This window comes from Emydura macquarii, unplaced genomic scaffold (genome assembly GCF_026122565.2).
Source record: "Emydura macquarii macquarii isolate MOO-44397 ecotype Brisbane River unplaced genomic scaffold, CSIRO-AGI_Emac_v2 contig_318, whole genome shotgun sequence".
NCBI lineage: Eukaryota > Metazoa > Chordata > Testudines > Chelidae > Emydura > Emydura macquarii.
In genome coordinates this window covers 7,546,770-7,573,406 of record NW_027130455.1, presented here as the reverse complement: position 1 = coordinate 7,573,406, position 26,637 = coordinate 7,546,770, and the positions used below count along the sequence as shown (strand labels likewise).

The 26,637-nt window shown below is 42.5% G+C and overlaps 1 protein-coding gene across 1 annotated transcript; it reads left to right on the top strand.

Annotated features, from left to right (window-relative positions):
- Window positions 1-3,252: 3,252 nt before the first annotated feature.
- Window positions 3,253-4,329, top strand: FUT4 (fucosyltransferase 4). The gene has a single exon (XM_067567300.1). It carries the CDS (start codon window positions 3,253-3,255, stop codon window positions 4,327-4,329), a length of 1,077 nt encoding a protein of 358 aa, XP_067423401.1.
- The last annotated feature ends 22,308 nt before the right edge of the window (window positions 4,330-26,637 follow it).

Sequence of the window (26,637 nt, the reverse complement as noted above, 5' to 3'; positions counted from 1 at the left end):
TATCAAAAAATAAATAAATAAAAATCTCACGCTCCAAAAAAATGTGCTGATGAGGGTCAATGGGAAAGCCCTCAGAGTCATAGGACGGCCAGGCGTCCCCAAGTCCCCTAATACACGTGGCATCTTTAACATCTAATAAATGGGAACGACCCACTATCTGGGTGAATTTTGAACAGGGGGCATTCGAACAGCATGTACTTGTAAATACTGGTGCCACTATATTATTAATTAATGACTGCTTAGTTCCTGCAACAGTCAAGTTAAAGGAAAATCACTGGCAGAGGTTAGAGGGGTTTAAAGATTCCAGTGTAAATATGCCCCTCTCTCATCCCCTTACATACACCATTATAAAAAAAGCATGGACAGGGATTTTTAGTTTGGCACATGCTGGAGAAGCATCTATTTTAGGCATGAATTGTATGCTTAAAATGCAGGCTGTTGTTAATTTAGCTAATTAAATGTTATAAATTAAATTGAAAATTCCTAAAGTTGTTGCAGCTGCACACAGGGTGGCAGCTCTTAAAGCACCAAAGTCACTCTCAGTTACAACAGAGCGGTATCCCCTGAATATTGCTAACATACTAAAGGCACACCCACAAGTATGGGCCAAGAATAAATTTAATTGTGGCCAGGTAAAAATGACTGTGTTCTTATTATAGGACCTAATCCACCACCCCAAAACCAGTACAAATTCTCCAAAAAAGGCTAAAAAATAATTGTTACCCACAATTACTGCTTTCTTACAGCGAAAAGTGTTAATAAAAACTAATAGCATAAACAACTCCCCCAAATGGCCAGTCCGTAAAATGGACAAAAAAAAAACCTTGGGAACCACGTCTTTTTTTAACATGTTCTAGTTACTAGCAAAATCTGGTTATCCACAACTGAAGGAAATAACTATCTAAAGCATCATACTTCAAAAATAATAATCCCCAGCCACTTCCACAGTAGTAACAAATTTAGCAAATTAAACATGATCTTCTTATATTTGTCTGGTGACATAACTGTTGTTTTTGCATGTTAGGAAAATACAGTATGAAATACGTTAATCTTTGCAAATAAGGATCCAGCACAGATAGAGTATTATAAATATGCAGTGCATATTAGGGCTAGTATTGCTTAGATTGTTGTAAATGCTGTGAACAGGGAAAATGGAAGTCTATGTATGCTTTTCGTTTATGAAGATATGCTAGCTAATCTTTGAACACCTCCACACACAAACTCTTTTTCCTTTTTCTGGATCAACATGATCTTGAAATAAATCCTTCTAAGCTCTTTGCGGCAGGGACTGTCATTTTCTGTATTTGCACAGTGCCTAGCATATATGGGGTCCTGATATGGCTGGCATCTAGATGCTACTGCTATCAAATAGTAAATAATAATAATAGTTATTATGATTTTATGTATTATTTCTTATTATAATAAATATCTAGCTTCTCATCTAAACTATGGATCAAATTCGTCCCTCATGTAACTCCACTGACTGCACTGGAGTTACGTGAGAGATTAACTTGGTCCAATATATCTACTGGATATGAAAATATAATATCAGATTTGGAAACGTCACCTTTCCATAAAATAGCTCTCAGATTTACAAAGCACCAAAGCTATACACAGCACTTTGTTAAAAAGGGAAATTTCCAGGGCTGCTGGAACAATTTGTATAGTGGGTGTGCCACTGCTGAGAGCCATTGAACCAAACTGTAAACCCTGTATATAATGGAAACCACTTCAAGTGGGTTTGAAGGAGTGATCTGAAGGAGGAGAGGGAAGATACTTGGAGCATGGAGGCTGTTCCAAATTCCTTTGAAGGAGAGAGCCTAGTCAGAAGCATAAGGAACAAGTGAAGGTGTATGAAGAAACGAAAGTCCTCCACCCTCACACTCAGTCTCTTTCCTGGGCCCTTTTCTTACTATGCTTATTGTGTCCTCTGTGCCCTCCCCATCCTGCCCAGTGTCTGCCCACTGTCCTCATAGTCAGTGTCCTCACACTCTGTTCCCTGCATGCTCTCCTCACTTCTAAGCTTGGAAACTTGACTTGGGCCTCTTTCCTGGCTCTCTTCCTGAATGTGCAACCACTTATGCCTTATGCAGACAGTAGAAAGGAAGGAACATAGAAGAAGAAAGTTGGTTTCCTTATACTCCGCAGGATTCTGAATGAACAAGGATGTTCATTGTCTTTATGCTGCCTTCAGCCACTCTGTGCCACATCAGTCAGATGCTGCTGATAAATCAACCCAGAAAGGATGAGCAGCCAAGTGTGGAACATACCTTGGGGAGGGATGGGGCTAAGGGAATAAAACGTTTTATTAGCAAATGTTTAAGCACAAAACAATAAAGCGATAGTCAAGGTTCAAAAAGCACAGCAATACAGCGTCCGGGGATGACACGCAGTGGGGGGGGGGGGATGGGGGCTGATCGAGGATGAGCTGGGGCCCGTGGGAGGGGCTGGGGGTGTGGGGCTTGAGGGTTGCAGGAGGGTGTGGGGGGGAACGCTATCCACCGTGGAGGGAACGTCTCTGGGAGGCATTGCCAGGGAAGGCGAGTGAGTCCATGCGTGGGGGTGGAGGTCTGGGGAGTACAGTGGCGTATGTACTACAAGGGAAGGAGAAATGGGGGTTGGGGGGAATAAATGCTTGAGGGAGTGTTACCTTTACAGGCCTAAGAAACAACCTTGAGGGAGGGGAGAGGTGAGGGAGGAGGGAAGACAGATACATGCAGGAGGGGAGTGGTACCTACACAGGGAGGGGTGTGTCCCTGACGGAGTGACTTGTGCCCTGGCCAGGGGTGAAAGTCCCTGAGGGTGGGGCTTGTGCCCTGCTAGGGGGTGGCTGATGCTTGGCCAGGGGTGAGGGATGGTAGGTAGGCACCTGGGAGAGCACCATAGTGTCCCATGGTGAGGCCGGATCCCTGTGCCCTGGCTGGGGCTGAGAGGGTCCCTGGGGAGGGCTGATGCCCTGGCAGGGATGGTGCCTGCGGGATAACTAAGGCGCTGAGCCGGATGGGGTCGATTGTCCGGCTGGGCTGATAGCGCCGGCCCGGCAGAGGAGGAGGCAGGGCAGCTGGCGGGGCGTGGTTCGGAGCCTCCCCCGGCGGCGGCGGGCGGATCCCAACTCCGGCGGGTCCGGGTCGGGAAGGGACCGGGCGAGAGAGGCGGCGGCTGCTGCTGCATGCTCGCTGCGTCCCCGCCGGCCCCGGCTGCCGGGAGCAGCTGCGCCGGGTAGAGCAGAGGCAAGGCGGGCGGCTGCCTGCGATGGAGCCGGGCCCGGGCCGCGCTGGGCTCCCCGGCCGGAGCCGGAGTCGGAGCCTGCGCTGCTGGCGGCGGCTGCTGGCCGGGCTGAGCTGCACCGTGCTGGCCCTGTACGCCTGCCAGCAGGAGCTGCCGCTGCCGGAGGCGGGGCCCGGCCGGTCGCGGCCCCAGCCCGAGGTGACGGTGCTGCTGTGGTGGGAGCCCTTCGGCCGCCGCCGCCGCATGGCCGACTGCCAGCGGCGCTTCAACATCAGCGGCTGCCGCCCGATCGCCGACCGCAGCCGCTACCGGGAGGCGCAGGCTGTGCTCTTCCACTACCGGGACCTCCTCCTCCACGGCCCGGGCCAGCTGCCCGCCGGACCCCCGCCCAGGCCCCCGACCCAGCGCTGGGTGTGGATGAACTTCGAGTCCCCCTCGCACTCGCCCGGGCTCAGGGACCTGGCTGGCATCTTCAACTGGACCATGTCCTACCGGGTGGACTCGGACATCTTCGTGCCCTACGGGTACCTTCGGGCCAGCCGGGCGTCCCCGCCCGTCAGCCTGCCCCGCAAGACTAAGCTGGTGGCCTGGGTCATCAGCAATTGGAACGAGGAGCATGCCCGGGTGCGCTACTATCGCCAGCTGAAGAAGTACATCCCCATCGATGTGTATGGGGCGCAAGGCCTGGAGCTGACGGAGGGCAGCGTGGTCAGGACCATCTCCCAATACAAGTTCTACCTGGCCTTCGAAAACTCCCAGCACACCGACTACATCACTGAGAAACTGTGGAGGAACGCCTTCAAATCCAGCGCCGTGCCCATCGTGCTAGGCCCTCCCAGGTCCAACTATGAGCTTTTTATCCCACCCAGTTCCTTCATCCACGTCGACGACTTCCCCAGCCCCAGGAAGTTAGCCATCTACCTGAAATTCCTCAACAAAAACAAACCCCACTACAGGCGGTACTTCGCCTGGAGGGAGAAATATGATGTTCATGTGACTTCGTTCTGGGATGAGCAATATTGCAGGGTTTGCGAGGTTGTCAGGACAGCTGGGGATCAACTCAAGACCATACAAAATCTGGCCAGCTGGTTTGAAAGCTGATAATGTTGGATGGGGAGTTTTCTTTGTTCACTTCTCCTGAGGATGCAGTACAATCAAACCAAAGCTTAAAAAGCACTGGATCTCATGGGGTCACACACCTGGGGGGAAAAAAAGAGATTTCAGAAGTGTGTCTGAGCTGTTGCATGACAGGAGAAATTAAAAATGTAGGTGGAATGGGCCATGAGCCCTATATTTTTGTTATGAACCTCTGCAGTTCCATCATTGGGCTATGACCGGCTGAGCCCTTTCTCTAGAACTTGATTATGTGGTCAAGAGCTGAAACCATAAATGCTGCACAGTTAGACACAAATAAATTATGCCAAATTCTGTCACTCAGCCAATTTGATCAGCTATGACGGTTTCCAGGATTGTGATATTTCTGCTGCACAAAGGCAAATGTATTAACAATGATCATTGGGAAGATGAAAACTCCTTTGCATATGAATTCTGAGCCTTGTGCATTTAATATAATAGTATAACAACACACAGGCAGTGTTTTAAATGGCTATAACCAAAAAAATGAAAATGGAAAAATCCTTTACTATGCATCTTAAAAAAACCCAGTGAGGAAGAAGTGTGTGGCTGTGAGTAGAACAAGCAGCTCTGATTGCCTCCACTGCCTACTGAAACTAAGTGCACTCTTGCCCTGTAGGAAGGTGAAGAAGAGATTTTAGGGAAAGAAGAAGGAATGCAGAAAAAAGTAGGAGCACTTCTATATTCACTTTTTCAGGAATCAGAATGTATTTAAAAGAGTCTGCATCTTTTTCTCTGCAACGGTACTGCCACACAGAAAATGGCAGGGGTGGGTTCAGAACAACGCAAATTTTATTACTACAGCTGAAACATTCATGAACATTTATGAAAAGGTTAATTTATTTTTATATTATTAGAAATTCTTATATAATGGTTAATCTGAGTTCGCAATATGAATTTTAAAGCAGTGTATCAGGTGATAATTCAGAATGCTGTTTTGTAATTTGTAAATGTAATTTCCTTTCTTATAGAAAAACATTATGGAAAACTATGTCTAAACTATATTTTTAAAATGTTTGATGATACTAAGAAATAATGCAAATGGAGGAGGACAGAGTTCTATTATTTATTGAGATTATTTTGCTAATGCCTTTATTCCCCCTTTTTTGTTTGTTTGTTTGTTTGTTTGTTTAGATGAAATTAGGTCCCTAGGCTATAAACTTTCTTAGACAGTTCCTATTAGTGCAATGGGTTCCAACCCTTTCAGGAAACTATGCCAGTTTGCCAAACTAAGATTTTGGCATACCAGTCAGTATTGTTGATACTGGACACTTAGTGATCAGTGTGAATAGCAGTGAGACAAGGTATGCCCGATTTGCAGATCAATAAGGTTTAATGTGCAAGGTTTTCTATAAATATACTAGTTAAATAAAAAGCCTAAAATTAACTACAATATATCATACTCACTAAGCTTAGAGAGCTAAGCAGTTACTCAGAAGGCTGTATACAGGAACATCTTTCTTCTGGGGCCCCGTCAGGGAGTCAGTGACCTCTGGTCTGACTGGCAGCACCTCCCGCAGAGTCAGGTGTTGATGGAGCGTGCCCCTTTGTCTAAGTGGTGACTTCTTATATATTTCCATAAACAGCTTTCACCTAATTACCTCTCTACTCATTATCATATATGCTAATTACCTACATTGGGTTTTCACCCTTAACTACGTTCCATTCTCACCATGATAATTGGAGTTGTCAAAACAACATCTGCTGATAGGAGGGGCAGTGAAAAGTATGCCCCTTGGCAATGAAACAGTGTACCCCCAGACGTTCAAGGATAACTTCTTGTTCTCATCACCATTATCTATGTGCAGCTGCAAGCATACATGCTGTGTATTTGTCTTGTTATGTGCCGTGGTGTGGAGAACGGAGACATCTATAAGGTTACAGAGTAGTCCTATTCACCTCTGCCAACTGGACGATGTCATGCTACAGGGGTCAGGATAGCCAAGCAAGGAACTAAAGCTATGCTAGGCCCGTAGGACAGTGGTCAAGCAACTCAAATTGTACTGGGCCGCCAACATTCCCCTCCTTGGTGGCCGCCATAGCTTAATAGGCCACTACGATGACTCCTTGATACACACCTCTGACTATGGCTCAAGATACCCCAGCCGGCGTCCGAACGATTAGTGTCTTCTCATCGGCAGGATATATCGCAGAGCACCGCCTCACTCATATACAGGGGTCTTTTAGTCCCTTGAGTTGCTTTAGGGATCTTCTAATCCACCAAAAGAGTCCCATTGCAGCCATCATAAAAACTATCTGCAACACACACATGAGCACAATGGGATGCAATGCTAGATTTAAAATCCCAGTGGCAGTGGGGGACCATCCCAATAGGGTTTCCCACCAACTGTGCTTTGTGGCAGCTTTTGCAGCATCTAGGACTTGGATTACTTTAGTCCCATCATGTTTGACTATCAAATTTACAGTCTTCAATTGTTCCTGAATGTGTGTAAGCAGGGTTATCATGTTTGAATGTGTTAGCATGCGTTATACCAGATCAGTATTGACTCCCAATATCACACATTGAACATATTCTACAACATTAATATCTACTACTACTAACTGAAATATATTATTTAATACTTCATAAACTACATCACACAATTCCAATATAGCAACATTGCAATAACATTTGTTTTGGGAAAAATTACTTTTTTTTTTTTTTATAAATTCCATTAATCACAACTTGGGTACATTGTGTGCGTACACAAACACACCTTGTCCAATGTATACAATGGTAGAATGAATGCTATTATTGGGTAACAAAGCATATTGACAATTCCATACATTGAATTCATCTTTCTTACAAGGGTATGTAAATTGTGTAAGTGGTTCTTCACAAATATATCCCAATTCTGATCTCAACATGGCTTCACGTGTGCAGCTTTGTAAACTAACCGGTCGAGTTTCATTTCCTTCTTTCAATCCCCATGTCAGGTGTTCAATAGGCCATAACACTCCAGTTTTTACACTGAGGCCTAGGGGGACTACTCTGTGTAAGTCTATGATGCGAGCAGCAGATATTGTTATTACATATGCTGTAATCACTTGAGCCTGGGCATCTACTGTGGAATTTAACAACTTCCATCAATTACTTAAGGCCCTTTCTTGGGTGATGGTATCATCCCAAATTAATTTATTTCATCAGGTAGAACCCCACTAAGTCTTTATCGAATGATACCTTGGCCTTTTCCTTGAGCCCAAAGCTGTGCTTCTATGCAACCTAAAGCTTTGGAGGTAGCATTTATCATAATTTTTGTGAGGTTTAATAGGCTTAGGCGTGCTTTTTCATTGTTCATTTCCCAGGGTACGAATATATCTCCAAGTAACTTCTCTCCATATCCCAAGGCTGAATGTGTGTGTACTATGGGATCTGATAGGGCTCCAAGGCTTCTGCCTAGGATACTTATTTGTCAAAACATCTTCATTAATTGCTTTCAGCACTCCTGCTGATGCTCCTATATCTACCAAAATATCTCCTCCAATGTCTCGCTTGGGACGTGCATGTGTGATAGCGTTGTATGTTACCCAGGTGTCCATCCAATGCAGCCATTCTCATACTAGGGGTGTTACAAATGGTGCACAATGGAGATGTAGGTAGGATATGTTCATATTTTGTAAGCCTACATGTAATTTCACAAGGTGTACCTTTGGGGTCTCCAGTACTTGGCTCTTATAATTTTCTTTTAACACCAAGTCTCCAACATTGTATTCTCTGGGCTTGGGAGCACAATGTACAACTACACTCAGATAGGTGTTTATATACTCACTACACTTGCAGAGGGATTCACTGAAACCCATTGTGGATAGTATACCTTCAGTTCAGTAACAGGTGTCTTTCCCTTTATTATGTGGAATATCCCCATGTAGTAATAGCTAAAATCAGCTTTGTTGTAAATTACTTCAGACCGATTTTGATACCATAACAGTGTGTTGCTCTGTTCCTCTCTGTGTAAATAAATCAAATCATCTGAGCCAGCTTCTTCTCAGGGGGTACTCATTTTGGTGACATTACTTGTGAGTTGCCCCTCAAAATTACAGAAAGCCATTATCTTAAACTCCAAAGCATCTTCCCCCAGCCACATGGTAGTGGGCAGGGGTACCATCCCACAACATCTCCAACAAGTATCTTCCGCCTCCTATTTACTTGCTACCTCCATTGTCTGCACGTTCTCTAACCCACAAGAACCTTGGGCGGCTCCACTCTGTGGTTTCAGGTGTCCAAGCTCTTTGCAGGTTAAAGTGCACACAACTGAATGGGAAGCAGACAGGGATTGCACACTGGAGTGCAGTACAGACAATTAGGGCCTCCTTCTGCAACCTATGGACTTCAATAGGAGTAGGATTGTGTCTAAAGGAAGGGAGGGAGAGACAACTGTACCAGTTCCAAAAGAATGAGGTACCAGTACAGGTAAGTTTACCAGTATTGGGGACCAGTGTTCAGAAGAGGATTGGACTTGATCTGAACAATAAATATGGTGAGTTGCTAGTTTTGAGATTCATTTGCTATCAGTAGACTATCATTTATTTTAAACCAGTGGTTCCCCATGGCTAGATAGGTGGTCAAGTGACAGTTTTGTACATTATAGAAAACGTGTTATAATAATAATTAATAAACTGTGGTCCATGAGCCACTTGCTGGTGGTCTAGAGAAAGCTGTCAGGTCACACTGTGTTGGTTCCCATCTGTATTACCGGTTGCTAAAGTTTCAGTAAAATGTAGCTAAAAGCACTTTAGATACTTTTCTGATTTTAATGTTGGCAACTGCCATAGTTGCTGCAGGGATATTATATGATTCTGAATGGCAGGGAAGATGCTCTGCATAATTGGGAGGATCTGTGAGACTCTACTTGTTAGGAGGGAAAAAAGTTAGAGAACCCCAATTTAAAGTGATAATCTAAAGTTCTGATTTATCATTTATTGTGTAAACTGTCTATCTCCCTAGTGGCCGCTGAACCAGCAAAGTGATGTTTTAAGAATTACTTTACTAAATTTTGTACAGAATTCTAAATATAATATTAACATTTAAGTAAAATGTGTCAGGGAAAATAGAATTAGTCTTCCTTGGTTAATTTTTTTCCCGCTTACTTCCTACTGGGTTTCCCTAAAAAAACAAAATTAGTCTATTCCTAAAGGTGGCTATATATCTTTTTTATTAACTTTTAAAATTTTGCAATGCTTTCAGGAAAAGATATTAACACTACTTTTTTTGGTCTGTTTTGTTTTCATTTTTATTTTTTAAGAAAAAAAGTTCCTCACAAGTTTCCACAGATGAAACTTTTATGAAAACATTAGGAATTCCACCTGCACAGGGCTGCAGGATCAACCACAATAATTACCAGGAAACATTTACAAACTCCAGCTGATTATTTTTCCTCACATTTATTTAATTTAATTAAGAAAAAAAACCTCTAAAAGTTAATGCTAATCATACAGTGGGTTAGATTTTCAAATATGAAAAACAACTGACTGAAGTTCTTTTGAGTTTCAGCAGATAATGGCAATAAACTGTCATTTTCTTTCTGAAAATGATTCTTTAAGTGATGCTGTATTTGTATATCATCTACTAAATACTTTCAAGATCTGCAAGATGAAAATTGTAGACATTTTGGAAATATTAACAATAGTTGTTTCAGAAGAAAAGTAGCCCTTTCCTGCTTCAGAGCTTCTGAGTGAGCACTACACCATCTTCCCCTAAGATTTATCTGGGGAAATTCAGACCTGGTATACAGAGGTGCAACTCTGTTGCAGTCAGTGGTATTGCATCGTTATGCACCAGGTTAAAATTTGGCCCATCCAGTCTAGTGACTGACAGGAAGACATCCAAATATTAAGTGTAGTAATGTTATAAGCAAAGGCCTCAATCCTGTAATCCAATCTGTTAGTGTGGACCTCTGCAGAGCCCCATAAATAAGTTGCAAATAGGGGTTTGCATTAGCAGGTCTTGCTATAGGATATGAGATCAAAGCTCCCACAAGATGCTATAGGAAATTTACATAATCCATACACAAAAGTAATACTAATTCATTTTCCATTCTGAATGAAAAATATATTTGTACAGGTGTAACATTTTGTTGGAAAAGTTATTTCACATGCTAAAATACTGGGAAAAGGTCTTGCCTTTTTATAATGAGCAGGATGAATATTACATCTTGATTATCTGGTTTAAATGGAATAGGAACGTATTTGCTCCTTTATTTTAAGGATAATGCTTATACTTGTATCTCAGGGAATTTTATATTATCAAATCTCTTACTCATATAAAATTGAGTAGTTTTATATTTGTAATGATTCAGATTAACTGATAGTAAAGTTATTAAAAGGAAGTAGTAAAGAATGAGCCCATTTGATCATTCGTTGTCCTTGTGTGATCTGAGGGACAGCTTTGGAAAACTGAGTTACTGAAGGTGGTTTCTTTTCATGTTTGCTTTTCTGCCTTTTAATCAACACAAGTGGCTGAATGTTCTCACAGTAACCAGACTGTCTGAGGTTAGAAATGATATCTTATTATTCCAGGAGAAAAATATTAGAAGGGATAATTTGTCCTAAATTATTTTCAATGTGAAAAGGAACATTTGTTGAGCTTAGGCTTCTGCTGTAAATTAATCAAGGAAAAATGTCATTTGAATAGAAGTACTCCCTCTCTTGACTTTCACATTCACATTCAAAATAGCTTTGCCCTTGGACTCATTTTTACCTCTAAATCACATTCTGAATTTCAAAATGGAACAAAGACATACACATTCAGCACACTATGCTATAATCAAGGAGGGACAACACCTTTTTAGCTGTGGCTTTTTTAATGCTTGTTCACAAAATATCTTTCTTGAATGAATACACAAGAACGGCTCAATCCTGCTGTCATTGAGGTTCTATTGACCTTAGTGAGAGCAGGATTGGGCCAAGCAGTTACTCACCTTTCTTTTTTTATCTTTTAAGCTAAATTGTGAACATCAGGCTAAATTTCTGCTTTTATTTCCAATCAAGGGATGTCTAGAGTTTTACAATTTCATTTTTATTCTCAAATGGTGCATGCTGTATCACTATTATACTCAACTTTTGTAAAGAGAACTTTTTGTTCTTGTTTTCCTTTCTCGGGAAGCAGGATTAGGCCTCTGATGTGTAACATGAGTAAAAAATTTCTTTCACTTGTTACACAGTAATACATCTGTTGAATAATTTGCATTTGTTCATATATAGGTTTTCTGATCTTGAGTCAATAATAGATTGCGCCTGATTATTTTAAAATTAATTTCCCCCTTACTCACTTCCACTTCCCGGGGCAAATCACACTGTGTGGCCCCCCTTAACGTGGATTGTTTTCGTGTGTTTTGGGTCCCGTCACTACCTCAATTTCCAGCTTCCCACGCCATGTGACTGGAGCTGGAAATACAAAACCCACTATCTTTGTTGCAGTAAAAAAAATTGGGCGGGTTTGGTCATGTTTTCGATGTACTTCCGCTCTTTCTTAGGGTGGGGCTTGGCAACTCTTGTGATGTTAAAGCACAGGGGCCCCCAAAAGTGCGGGGCCCGGGGCAGTTGCCTCAATTCGCCCTACCCTAGGGATGGCTCTGATTCTGTAATTATAACACCCACACTGACACGAAAATGTTGGCCTTAACCTCTCAGTATCTATTTTTTTCATCTCTGAAACAGAGATGATATTTATTTATTATTTGTATTATCATAGTAGCTAGGAGCCCTAGTCATGGACCCCTTTATGGCAGGCCTTGTGAGAACACAGAACTAAAAGACAGTCCCTGCCCCAAGGGATGTGAACTCTAAGAGAAAAGACCTGATGGACATAGAGAGACTATGTAAATGCACAGATTTGTGTCAAGGAAACTGTATGATAATTGGAGGTAGTTGCCTTGAGTTCAGGTATTAATTTAAAAAAACAAAAGATAAAGATGGCAGGGCCAATTTTCACATTCGGAGCCGGATCCTACAATCTCTTTTATGAGTAATGTTTATTTATGTGATTAATCCCATTGAAGCCAATCAGTCTATGTATGTAAGGATTTACTGATGGGATATGTAAATTATGGTGGCTAATTCTGCATTCACAGTCTGGAATATAAAACAGATTTTAGATGCTTTTCCTGTTTTAGATAAATGGAGGCTAATTTTCACATTTGAAGCTGGCAATTCCCACTGAAATCAGCACCTTGCAGGATATGGCTTGACGGGATTCTTTTAGCATCCAAATGCAAACCTGTGTGGCCATGCCTGGAACTTGGTCTTTCTGTTTTTAATCACACCATGTTGGATTCTATTTATTAAAAAATGTTGATAATCATATTATGGAATATATTTTGCAACATTGCCAGCCTTGCCAAATCTTTTCTAGTGTGAAAGATGAAAATCGTTTGTTTTGAAACAAGCCCATAGGATCAGGTCAGAAATGTGAAAAGTGTTCTAAATGCAAAATTACACTTAAAAATAAAAACAGACACAAAGCAAATTCAGAACAAACTGAAGCAAATTGATTGGAATTGCAGGAGAACAAGAACATGCATTTTACATATTTAAACAACCAGAACTATCTGGGAACCACTGAATCCATATGCTGTACTTGATTAAAGCCAGATAAGAGAAATATTTAAGCATGTGCCTAAAGTTATACATAGGCTCAAGTGCTTTCCTGAATTGGGGCCAAAACTCTGAAACTCTTTTCTATCTTCAATATACTCTCTTGACCCTCTTGATCTTCTTGCACTATTATCTACCACTGACACACAAGCATATCATTTTGCTACCCCTTCTATAATGTTACTATTGATATAATCCCATAGGTGTCCATAGTGCTTTACACACAAAACCCACAATTTTCAGACTTGTCTGCCCAAGGGTGCTGAGCAGAACTGGTGCTCAGGACCTTTGAAAATCATGTCAGTTCTCTAAAGTGTCTAAATATGGATCTAGGGGCCAAATTTTCAGCTGGTGCATCTTCATTTAAATTAATGGAGTTGTGCCATCAGATTATCTGTCTGTAGGAACCTATATTTAGGTAAGATTAGATCTCATGCCATTACAGTTTTTGTCCTCCATGTAGCCCTTGTAATGGCGCATGGGTCTGATTTCTATTTTCATGCATAGCCCCTGTCATTTTCAATGGGTGTCAGGCTTCTCAAATTTGTGGAAATTCACCACAGAAGCTTGGAGTTTATACACCTTGGGGCTGATTATCTTGTCACATGGGTATGCATTAGGGGTAATTCCACTGATGGCAATGAAGTTACTGCAGTATCAGTGGACTTGGCAGAATTAGATTTTTATTTTTTTATAATTTTGACAGATACTGTTTATATTAATCTATTTTTAGATTTTTATCTATTTAACTTTTCACAGTTGTGTGAAATTATGGGTTTCAAGCATTTTTTCCCTATTTTTATCTACACGTTTTGTGAAAAATTGGGTGGGTCAAACAAGTATTTTATGACAGTAGATGTTGAGATTCAAAAAGTTAACACAAATTGACAACATGTCAAAATATACAAAGTAAATATCCTAAAATCAACAAATCATACTTGTTTTTACTATTCATTTGCTAGTCTATTTGTAACAAGCCTAATTCAAATCTAAATCACTGGATTTTGACTCTAAATTCTCAAACAGCATTTTTTACTACGCTTATCTGTAAATTTTCATTATTATTGATGAAAATATATTTTGTCAGTAAGTGTGCGTATAGTGAAAATTATGTTTACCGCCATTTACCGATAAAAATCTAATCCTTCCAACCCTAAGTATCAGTGAGAGGAGAAGCAGGCCCCTTGAGTTCAGTTTATGCCAGAGGTTTTTTTTGGGATCCCAACATTCATTGTGAAAAGCTCCATCAGACCTGAATGCTAATGTTCCAAGTTATGGATAGATATGATTATTTTGTGGAGTATCCCTGAATGCTTTCAATCCCTATTGTTGCACACTGGATGCTAAGAAGGACTCCCAAATCAATCAGTATGCCTGTGCTCATGCAAAAGTAAGTTCAGTTAATCAGAGCTAGTTACATGCTAAGATGAAGTTCTAGTAAGTTGCCAGCAAGTGTGTCAATGGAAAAACAGATTCTTTTTCCATTACCATGAGACACGTCTTTTGACACAGAATCTTATTTAGGAAACTGAAACCTGGTTAATGCATAGAAACCACTTCCTTGTCTTGTAATCCAGAAGTATTTTGTTTTTCAGATGTAAACATTACTGCCATTATAACAAATCCAGATTTAATTATAATATAGCTACCTATAAAATTGATATATTCACTGTATAGCTATTGAATAATTTAAATTATAAATATATAGAATATATCTCTCTCATTTGACAAATTGCTTAAAAATATAATAAGCACAGTACTTTTATTCAATGTAATTGAGGAAGGAAAGATGGTCTTGAATTTTAAACACAGGGCTGTTGCTACATAGTTCCTGTGTGATTGTGGGAAATTTATTTAAGTTCTCTGAGTCTGATTTAAAGTGACGTCAATGGAGGAGCGACTACACAACAATTACCTGCTGGGATCTCACAAGGAGAGAGAGTCCCAAGCCCAAATGTCTACACTGAAATTTTTGTCCTGCAGCACAAGTGCCAGGAGCCCAAGTCAGCTGAGCCAGGCCAGCTGCAGCCATGCCACGGATCTTTTAATCTAGTGTAGACGTACCCTGGGAATCTTCATTTCATTAGGCTTTAGATTAAGAACCTGTGTACCTAAATTTTCTCCATCTGTAAAGTGGGGTTAATACTTACCTCACAGGAATCTTATGAGGCTTAATTAATATTTGCAAAAGTGCATAGTGATCGCTGAATAGAAAGTGCTATGGAAAAACAAAAACAAAAACAAAATTACTTTAGAATATGTGTCTATCTCATTTTCTAGGTGCATGTACGGAATTACTAAAACCACCTTTTGGATTTTCATGCTAAGAAAAACACCTGGCCTTTTATCATAGGTTATATTTCCCCCTTGGGTCTGAAAAGCTTGAGGCCATCAATCCTCTTTTCTTGACCCATTTGCACACCTTTTTTGTTCACCCACTTGAGTGTTGCCAGTATACCTAGTCCCTAGTGCTGCCCTCCTCCACATCAATGACTGGTTCATCTGCACTGAAATACTATTACTCCCATGGAATGTAAGTCTTTCAAAGAATGTTGCAGAACACTAGGGCCCACTCAGAAGTTGACTGCTCCTGGCTGCTTGCTTTAGGGAGTGGAAGGAAAAATGTTTTTCGGAGATAAGTAAAATCCTGGGTCTACGAGTCATTGTAGTTTTGTCATTGACTTCAATAGGGCCAGGATTTCACCCAATCTATTTATTTCTGCTCTCATCAATTTAACTCCCACCAAAGATATGTGAAAAGTGCCATACCCAGGAGCTAGTTTTATGTCTTATCTGAAAAACAGGCCATGCAAGAATGTGAAAGCCCTTTGTCCTTGTAAAGTTCTTGAGATGACATCATGCTTAACGTTCTGTTCACTTTGAACTCTTCTCCTTTCTCAGCCCAAGTGCGGAATATCTTGCTTTCAGTCTATCTTGTAAAGTGCTGTGAAGAGGCCAGGAATAAGAAAAAAATGAATGTGCTGGATAGCAGGTAGCAGGTTTGGGTGTGGGCTTTGAGCAAACTCTGCATGTCTATGAAAGAGTAAAATATGCAAGATTTAAGAAAGAAAGGAAAGAACTCACACTGACAAAAACCAGTAGAGTGAGCCTTGCCCAATGCACAGACAGCAACAAAAATGTTCACTCATGACCCTTTAATCTGAAAAAGCAGAGTGGTAGAATTATCTGTTTTTTCAATTTCCTGTCCTTTTTCAAATGAGGTTTATTTACACCACCTCGTTCAGGTTATTGAAAGTATTATTGGCCAAGAGATAGTAATGTATTAGACCAAGACAGACAAAACTTGCAAATTCAGGCATCTTGTTCTTTTCTTTTTGGCCTGATTTTCAAAGATGCTAAGAACCTGCAGCTCCCATTGACTTGAATGGGACCAGGGGTTGCTGTCTACCTTTAAAAATCACGCCATTAATGTACTGATTTTACTGTATAATACACTCCATTTTAGAATGTGGGCAAGTAGAAATTAGTCTAAAATACTTATTGAACTTTATCAAGGAGCCACAGGCCAATTGTCTGCAAATCAATCTGTCAAATTCTGCCACAGTTTGGGAGAGAGGTTAGGAATGGAATTTCCTGAAACGTTTATTGACATTTTCCTTGGTTCTAGCAATAGCTTTAAGGATCTCAGAGAGCAACCCCTCCTTTGAGAGGTCTCTTTCCACTTGAGTCTCCAAAATTACCTGAAATACAGATACATGTCCTCAGCTAGTGTAAATCAACATAATTGATTTCAATAACTGAGAATTTGGCCACTTTCTTTCTTGGAATATTATACACCAAGCTATCCCTTCATCCAGAATATTAAAGATGCTGGTAAAAATTAGATTTTCTTTAGAGTTAACACACCATTTCTTAGGTTCTGACATATACTTTTTCCAGAGATTCCTTGCCTCAAGTTGTAATTTGTTGCGACACTTTAATTACCTTCACAGCAGCTAATTAGAGTGATATTTAAATGAAAGATTATGATGTGATGTAAGGAATAATCAGCAGGCACTGATGAATTCTTAAATAAATATCTTATTTTTACACACTTATCTTTAACAAGAAGAGGCAGTATAGTCTCTTTATTAAAGCACATGGGGGCGGAGGGATGAAATTTATTTATCCCAAGAGGTGTTATGATGTGAGATTTAATTCATTCATGATTGTAAAGTGTATGTTGAGATCTTTGCATAGAAAAAACTACACTCGTGCAAAGGATAAGATTCATTCTTAGATTTTCAGCTTTTCCTCGCAGGGATTGTGTTTACCTGTGCGTTTGGACAGTGCCTAGAACAGTGAGGGTATTACCAAAATATGAATAAATAATTACTAATGGTGAAAGGATTATAATACAGAAACTATATGATATATCAACATAATGATCTCTTGAAATAATGATTGTCAAAGTTATGCCTGTGGTTGTAACTACCTCTGAAGACAGCATCAGATTGCACCATTGTAAGACTGTAGGCCATGTTCTGTTTGCCTTTCATGAAATAATCTCTTCGACTTCATTGGGACTACTTGCATAAACTGAGCAAGATTTGGCATAGTGTAATTTTAGTACAGTTGTCATCTTGCAATACATGCTAGAATAGCTCTGTTATGTTCTGAATTAATCAAGCTGAACACAAAATAAATCTTTCCCCCTTCTCTGCCTATGATACAAGATGGGCCATCTTGTGGTATCTTGTGGTCATTAAACATTCTTCCCTGTCCTCTAATACTGTAAATCCTACATACCTTAGTTAGTTCTTTCCTGGGCAACCAGATTCCACACTACTCTCTAATTCTATCTGTGCTATAGAACAAAGAAAGGCAGAGAGTGTTATCCCATCCAGGAGAAAGTGGGTTGCTCACATCAAGGTAACCTTGTTTGCTTTAATTCCAATGCATAACTCACAGAATAGGTACAGGCTGCCAAGGGTATATCTGGGCCCTCAGGCTATTTGTAAGCCATGTGAGGCTTAAACCTCAGTCAATATAGACACAAACGCCACTACGAATAGTTACCATACTGAATATATTCAGACTCCTATTTCCAGATGGGATTTTCAAAAGTGCTTACATGATTTAAGAGCACACTGAAAGTCAATTGGACTTGTACTCCTAGGTCACTTAGACATTTTTGAAAATGCCACGCTCTATGTATATAGTCTATACAAAAATATCTGTTGGCCAGCTAGAAAATACAAGCAAGACATTTTAAAGTATTCTGTGCTTCTGTGGCCTTATGCCCACCTACATCAAGGCTAAATTTGGCTGAATGTTTTAAAGTGTGCTGAGAGAATCTTTACTGGTGACATACTTCATTACTGAATTGGTGTGTGGTGCTGGAGGAAAATGCACCTTCTTTGTTAAACCTGTTGCATATTCTGTTCTAGCAGATGTAAGGTTGCCACTATATATATATATATATCTCACAAAGCCACCTACTGAAGGTGAAGGGGATAAGTTTAAACTGCTTATTAAAGTTATTAAGACATGAGGGTAGCTTAAGTACTGGGAGTTTCCTGTATTATATTCAAGTGCACCTGACAACAAACTGTAGCTGTGCAGCACGTAAGCAGATGCAAGTTATGTGTTTATGACTATTATATTCAGCCCAAGGTGCACTTTCAATACATTTAAGTATAATTTCAGTATCTCAGGACTGTATTCTCCTAAAACACCAGTTTTCACCTCTTACACTAAAAGAAAATCTTGCATGAATGGTACCAGTGTTTTAGAAGTAAAATACATCTGTACAGTATGCTACCCATAACATTATTTTTATGATTGAACCCCTCCACGTGTATAGTTTTCAGTTGGCATCCTTCAGTCTCGAGAGACCATGGGTACGCGCTCCTGAGAGGTAAAAAATGTGCTCAGTTGATTTTGTGGCAGCTGTGGCTGTGGTTAAAGAGACCTACCTGAGAGAGACAATCTCTGCTGCATTTGTCACATTGAAAGGTGGTTTTTTGACGCAAGCTCTTTTCTCCTCTGCTAAACTGGACTGCTTCCTCTTGTAGCTTTGGAGACCTTTATTGAGCTCTTGTTTCCAAAGGCTGCAGTTCTGAGTGTGATTTTCCCAGTTATCCATATCCATATCCATTTCTTTGATGTCTCATTTGTACACATCCTTGAAATGCAATTATGGGTGTCCCTTTAGGTCTTTTTCCATAGGCCAGTTCACCGTAGAGCCTGTTCTTTGGGATGCGCACATCATTCGGCACACACGCCCAAGCCATCAAAGACGTCTCTGCTTAAGGAGTGTTTGTATGCTGGGTATGCTGACTCGCTTGAGCACCTCAGTGTTGGCGACTGTCCCTCCAGGAGATTCCAAAAATTTGACGAAGACAACACATATGAAAGCTGTTGAGCCTTTTTTCCTGATAAGAGTATAAGGTCCATGTCTCGCTCCTGTACAAAAGTGTACTAGTAATACATGCATGATACTCACAGATCTTTGTGTGTTCTGTCAGTTTATTTTTTTTGCCATACTCTCTTGCTCATTCTAAATATTGTTGTGGCAGCTTTTCCAATGTGGATGTTGAGTTCCGTTTCAAGTGAAAGGTTGACTGCGAAAGTAGACCCCTGGTATGTGAACTCATTCACCACTTCAAGTTATGTTGATGGAGGGTGCTTCTTCAACTCCTTCACACATCGTGTTCATCTCTTTTAAGCTTATAGTAAGCCCGAAATCTTGACAGGCTTTGGAAAAACTGTCCATGAGATTTTGGTGATGGGCTTCTGTGTGGATAGTCACTGCTGTGTCATCAGCAAAGAAGAGGTGTTGGATAAGGACCTCCCGAGTCTTGGTTTTAGATGTGTCTTGCAAGATTGAACAGCTTTCCATCAGATCTTCTGTGCAAGTAGATTTCTTCAGGTGAGGAACCAAAAGCTTGTTTCAGTAGCAAGGAGAAGAAGATCCCGAACAGAGTTGGGGCAAGTATATAGGCTTGCTTGACCCCGCTCCAAATCTGGATAGCCTTGAAGACTGAGCCGTCGTATTGGACTGTGCTGTACATGATTTCATGGAAAGACCGAATCATGCTTAAGAGCTGAAGGGGACATCCAATCTTTTTTAGAAGCACAAATAGTCTGCTTCTACTGACCAGGTCAAAAGCCTTTGTGAGATCGATAAAAGCTATGTAAAGTGGCTTTTTTTGTTTTCTGCATTTCTCTTGTAGTTGTCTCAGCAAGAAGATCATATCGATAGTAGATCTTTCGGCTCTGAAGCCGCACTGTGATTCAGGATAAATTATTTCTGCCAGGATCTGAAGTCTATTTAAAACAACTCGGGCAAAGGCTTTTCCCATTATGTTAAGAAGGGAAATGCCAAGATAGTTGTTACAGTCAATCCTGTCACCCTTGTTTTTATAGAGAGTGATGATGTTGGTGTTAGAATGGAGAGAAAAACTCTCAGATAGGTTCGGTTTGGGATACGGGGGGTCGGCGAGGCAGTGATAATTCTCGAGTTTGGCTTAATCAATACACTTTTTATTCTATAATAAACAATGATAGCAAAAGGTAAGGGAACTCCATGCGCGAAAGGACAAAATGCGCCACCCAAGACTTCTGCGTTCATGATCTCTCTGGATCAACGCATGGCTGCCAGCTTGTGACACTAGGGTGCCTGGTTTTGGAGTTCCCCGAAGGAGTTTACAGCACAGACACAACAGAGAACAGTTACTTAATACTCACAAACACCACGTAAAAATATACCCCGTTGGCCAAATTCAGTTGCCGTTTGCTTTAAATCCTGCAGACGGGAGAGAGCCGCTCCAAGTGATCAGTTCGCAGCGAAGCGGGCCGGGGAAGATGCGTCAGCCCACTGAACCGACACGACCAGGAGATTCGCGGGGTGCCGGGTAAATCCAATTCCTCTCTGGCCTCTGTTACCTGACTTTAAACTTTTATAGTTTCCCGCGGCTAACAGAGGCTAAGCCCCATTGGCTGTTATTTGCTGCATGACCGTTTAAGGTCATAGAATCATAGAATCATAGAATATTAGAGTTGGAAGGGACCTCAGGAGGTCATCTAGTCCAACTCCCTGCTCAAAGCAGGACTAACCTCAGCTATATCATCCCAACCAGGGCTTTGTCAAGCCTCAGCTTAAAAACCTCTAAGGATGGAGATTCCACCACCTCCCTAGGTAACCCATTCCAGTGCTTCACCACCCTCCTAGTAAAAAACTTTTTCCTAATGTCCAACCTAGACCTCCCGCCCTGCAACTTGAGACCGTTGCTCCTTGTTCTGTCATCTGCCACCACCGAGAACAGCCTAGCCCCATCCTCCCTGGAACCCCCTTTCAGGTAGTTAAAGGCTGCTATCAAATCCCCCCTCATTCTTCTCTTTTGCAGACTAAACAAGCCCAGTTCCCTCAGCCTCTCCTCATAAGTCTTGTGCTCCAGCCCCCTAATCATTTTGGTTGCCCTCCGCTGCACTCTCTCTAACTTGTCCACAAGTTATGCCTTGGCTTTCAGCCAACCAGGTGCTTACATTTTTCCCGGGCAGTCGCTGACCACGCACCGGCAACGTGAGGTCGCTCCATCCCCTTATAAGGTGGTAGGTACGTGTGGGTCGCTGAGTCGACCCTCCCCAGGCTGCTTCTTTTATCCGCGTGGGGGGGGGGGTGCTCGTGGCGCTGCGGACGCCACTATGAAATTCTGTCTCCACAGTTGGCATCTCTAATTTCTTGTGGTGCTTTGCCTTCTTTCCAGCACAGACAGAGCAACTCATAAAGGTATTGCAGTAGGATAGGTTTTCCGCATGTTACGACCTTTCAAGGTACGCAATCTTTTCCGGGGGCCTTTCCATTGGGGAGGCCATCTATAGCAAGGTTAAGCTCTTTGACAGCTGGTTCATCATTGAGTTGGTTCATAACAGACAGGCTTTCTATAGGCATTGATGGCTGTGTCCATAACAATATTTTCACAAGAGTAAGGACTGATCTACACTATAGACATTTGTCGACCAAAGTCAGCTATTTGTGCCAAAACAGTGATGGTGTACACACTACAATACCCCCCACCCCGGCCGACCCAACTGTCCTGATTTTGCAACAAAATAAAACCACATTGACTAGAGGCATAGAGTTTTATGCGCCAAACTTTTAGCGACAAAGTGTCAGTGTAGACACCATGCTTGGTTATGTCACAGTACATGGCCTCCAGGAAGTGTCCCACAATTCCCATCCTGACTGCTCTGGCCATTAATTTGAACTCCACTGCCCTGCAGCCATCCACCTCTCCCCCTTTATAGTCCCAAGAATTTCTGAAATTCCACTTCCTGCTTGTCGGTGTGGAGAGCTCACATCTCATTTTCCCAGCTGACCATGGCGGCTCCACGCACCAAATGCTCTCCCACTTGGAGCATACCAGAGCTTCTGGATCTGATCAGCATTTGGGGAGAGGAGGATGTGCAGTCCCGGCTCTGCTCCAGCCGAAGGAACTTTGATACCTAAGGTCAGATTTCTCGTGGCATAGCAGAGAACAGCTATGAATGGGATATGCTGCTCTGCCGTACGAAAATCAAGGAGCTATGGCAGGGGAACCAAAAGGCCAGGGAGTCAAACCATTGCTCTGGTGTACAGCCAAAGACCTGCCGCTTCTATAAGGAGCTGGACGCCATCCTTGGTGGTGACCCCATCTTTACTGCCATGAGACCCGTGGATACCTCCATGGATCCGGAGACAGTGGACCCTTGACTCAACCCCGACAAAGAAGTCATGGACAAGGAGGTCAAGTTGAAGGATGATGCGGAGCAGGGCACTGGGTCATTTGGTGACATGGGGAGTCAGGACCTCATCTCAATCCCGGAGGGTTCGAACCAATCCCAGCACTCCAGTTCTGGCATGAAGGATGCAGGAGAGGGGAGCTCTGGTAAGTGTTGTTTTTGAGCTGATGCTGCTTGGTTACATGAGGTACAACTGTCCTTTGCTTTGTTGCATTATACAGCTGGTTGAAGGGATAGAAATACACAAGAGTAGCTGTGTTTTCATGTGCTTCCATTCCCCTGTGCAGCTAGGCAGTGCATGGAAAAGTGTGTTAATGCACACTGAGATTTCATGGGAATCCTCCAGAGAGATATCTAGGGAACTTTCCTAGAGGTATTCGCTGATGCTCTGCCGGAAATTCCTCAGCAGAGCTGCTTTGTTTCTTCCCCTGTTGTAAGAAACTTTCCCATGCCAATTGGCAATCACTTGTGCAGGGACCAAAGCCGCACACAGGCGAGCAGCATAGGGACCCATTTTGAAGCTTTTTGTATGGAGATGCAGCCTAGCCCCTGCTTACTCTCAGGAGTGAGATATTGGCTTCTATGGCCAACCGCTTGTGGCAAATGGTGGCACAATTTGAAATTTTGTCCCTATCTACTTGCATCAATACTCCAAACAACCACCCAAAATCTTTTCCCCAGCATGAGTACCCCCTTCCCCCGGGCACAACTAACCATGTCATGGGTGATTGTCGAGCTGTGCGTTTTCCAGGGGACAGTGAGAAAGAGGTGTATTTTACAGTAATGCATCAATGCTGTTAATGCACTGACAATCATGCTTCTGTTCATTGTTTATTGTGCTTCTATAATGTGCCCCTGAGGGGAATTCCTACATTTCTGATGAGTGCTTGCCGCTGATAAGAAAACGACCACTGAGAAGCGAAAAGGAGATGTTCCAAGAACTCTTCCAGTCCTCTGAGATGGAAAAAAAAGAAAAAAGGGCATGGAGACACAGTGTGACCAAAAATCAAAAAATTGATAGGCAGGAGGAGGGGAAAACCGGGAATGAGTGATAGTAGGTCACGAGCGCATGATAAAAACCATGGAAGAGCAAATGGAGCTGCTAAAGTCACTCATAACACTGCAGACTGAATTCAGGGGTACTCACTCCCCCACCCCTGCAGCCAATACAGAACTGCTTTACATGTTCTCCCCAAACTCCACCCACACATTTCTACCAAACTCCCGACTCATCTCGGTACCCATTCACTCCTCCCCTTCAGCTTCCAGAACGATAGCTGGACTTACACGCAGCTGTCATAGCTCACATTGCCACTCACTGCTTTCTCCTCTCCAGCCCAGGTTTTTGTGTGTGTTGTGAATAATTGTTATTTAATAAAGACATACTCTGTGAAGGATAAGCAATCTTTATTTGTCTCTTGCACACTGTTGTTCACCTTACATTGATACACCGTGCAAGCTGGCTAGCAGTCATAACATGGCACAGTGCTGTTTACCAAGACACCTTATTGGTGCTCATTGCCAAAGTGGTTCCTCAAGGCCTCCCTGATTCAAATGGCCCCCTGTTGTGCCCCTCTAATAGTCCTGACATCTGGTTGTTCATAGTCAGCTACAAGACAATCCATCCCTGTGCTCCATCCAGGGGAAAACTTTTCACCCTTAGCGTCACAAATATTATGGAGAACACAACAGGAGGCTATAACTATGGGAATATTTTCCTCATTTAGATCTAACTTGTCATGAAGACATTGACAGCGAGCTTTTAATCTGCCATACTCACATTCAACAGACATTCGGCATCTGCTCAACTTGTTATTGAAACGTTCCTTGCTGCTATCCCAGTTGCCCATATAAGGCTTCATGAGCCATGGCAGAAAGAGATAGGCTGGGCCTCCCAGGATCACTCTGGGCATTCCCATTGGAATCTTTTGGTCTGGAAAGGAAGTCCCTGCTTGCAGCTTTCTGTACATGCCAGCGTTCCTGAAGATGTGTGCATCATGCCCATTCCCTGACCAACCCGTGTTGATGTCAGTGAAATGCCCATGGTGATCCACAAGCACCTGCAGTACCATCAAGAAGTACCCCTTTCTACTGATGTAGTCCGTCGCAAGATGGACCCGGGCCAAAATTCAGATATGCGTGCCATCTATCGTCCCGCCACAGTTAGGGAATCCCATCGCTGCGAAGCCATCCACTATTTCACGCACGTTTCCAATACTCAAAGCCCTTCATAGCAGTATGAGATTAATAGCCTTGCACACTTGCAATAACACAGCGCAAACAGTGGACTTCCTGACTCCAAACAGATTAGTGACTGACAGGTAGTAGTCTGGAGTTGCCAGCTTCCACCTGGTGGCAATTGCCATGTGCTTCTCCAACAAGAGAGCAGCTCTCATTCTGCTGTCCTTGCATCGCAAGGCAGGGGCAAACTCCGTGTGCAGATACTTCGTGAATGTAAACAGTAATCCGGCATTGTTTGTTTGCATGGCACACAGCAGGGCAGGTGCCTTGGATTCCTGTTCCGATTGGGAGCTCATGATATACTGCATGAGCAGCCGTGATGTGTCCAGAACACTGACAATAGTGGAAAGCAGTGCAGGATCCATCCTTTCAGATAGAGAGGGTGAGTGTGCAGGAAACTGGGGCCATTGAAAAATGCTGCAAAACGCATTTGGAAACCCATGGAATGATGGGACGGAAATCACTGCATCATGGGACGTTGAGCCCGCACCCATGATGCACTGTGATCCTCTCTGCCTTTCCACAACTCCTAGCAGCACAATAACAATAGGCCAGCTAGAGATTGATGAGCCTGCTAAAGCCTTGGTTAAAAAACATTTGCCTTGTAACTCATGCAGTAGCAGCGCATGCGTTTCTCTCCAGAGATCCCAGGTTTGATCCACATTGCTGATGCCTGTGTATGGGTCAGCATTACATTACATTAGGAAATGTTTTCTAACTACGAGGCTAGTTAAGCACTGGACTAGATTACCAAGGAAGGTTGTGGAATGCCATTATTGGAAGTTTTTAAGAACAGGTTAGAGAAACACTTGTTAGGGATGATCTAGGTATACTTGGTCCTGCCTTGGCATGAGGTGATGGACTAGATGATCTCTCAAGGTCCCCTCCAGCTCTATGATTCTATGAGTAAACATGTGGTGTAGTGCTTAAAACAGGAGTTTGGGGATTACCATTGTTCTGCTGTGTGATCCTGAGTAAGGTACTAACTCTTTCTTTCCCTTAGTTTCTCCAGGCCTAACCATGGCCCAGGCTATGTGGCAGAGCAGGGGTGAGTACACTACCCACATCATGGATAGCAGCATGGGAGGGGACACAGGCTCCACAGAGCCATTACATCTTCTCCGTGTGCAGATGAGTGGGAGTGAGTGGAGTTTTGGCACTGGGCCCCACCCCCCACCTGCCTCCAGTGCATCTGGCAGTGCAGCTCTGTTGCTACCTTGGAGAGCATATACTGCAACAGCTATAGACCTAGTGCTGCATATTCCCTCTCTGGAGCAGTGTGGGGACTGGGAGGGAGATCATGGCTTTCTGAATCACAAACTCCCTCTTGGGCTGCTCCAGGGGCAATGCAGTGATGCACTGCTGCTAATGCAGGGCTCATGGTAAAGCCACAATTGAGCCTTCAGTTTGTAAAAGGAGCAATAAGCACCACAATATTATTCTACTTCCTAGAGGTTCCGTAAGAAATAATGGTTTAATTTCCATAAAGTATTCTGAGAGCTGCAGATAACAAACTCTACAGAAGCACTGAGAAGCCAACATTTAGGGACCACAGTAGTACATACAAATAAAAGAGGAGGGAAGGAGTACCCCTTTAAAATTGTCTAACTCTTGTGACCTCTGCCTGAATAAACTGTGACAACTGTATGGTACTAAAGCACTTGCTGGAGCTCTCACTTATCCTTCAGATAAGCCTGTGACAATATAGCTTCTGTG

Coding starts and splice junctions, on each gene's coding strand:
- FUT4 (XM_067567300.1), top strand. CDS start 3,253: ATGGAGCCGGGCCCGGGCCGCGCTGGGCTCCCCGGCCGGAGCCGGAGT.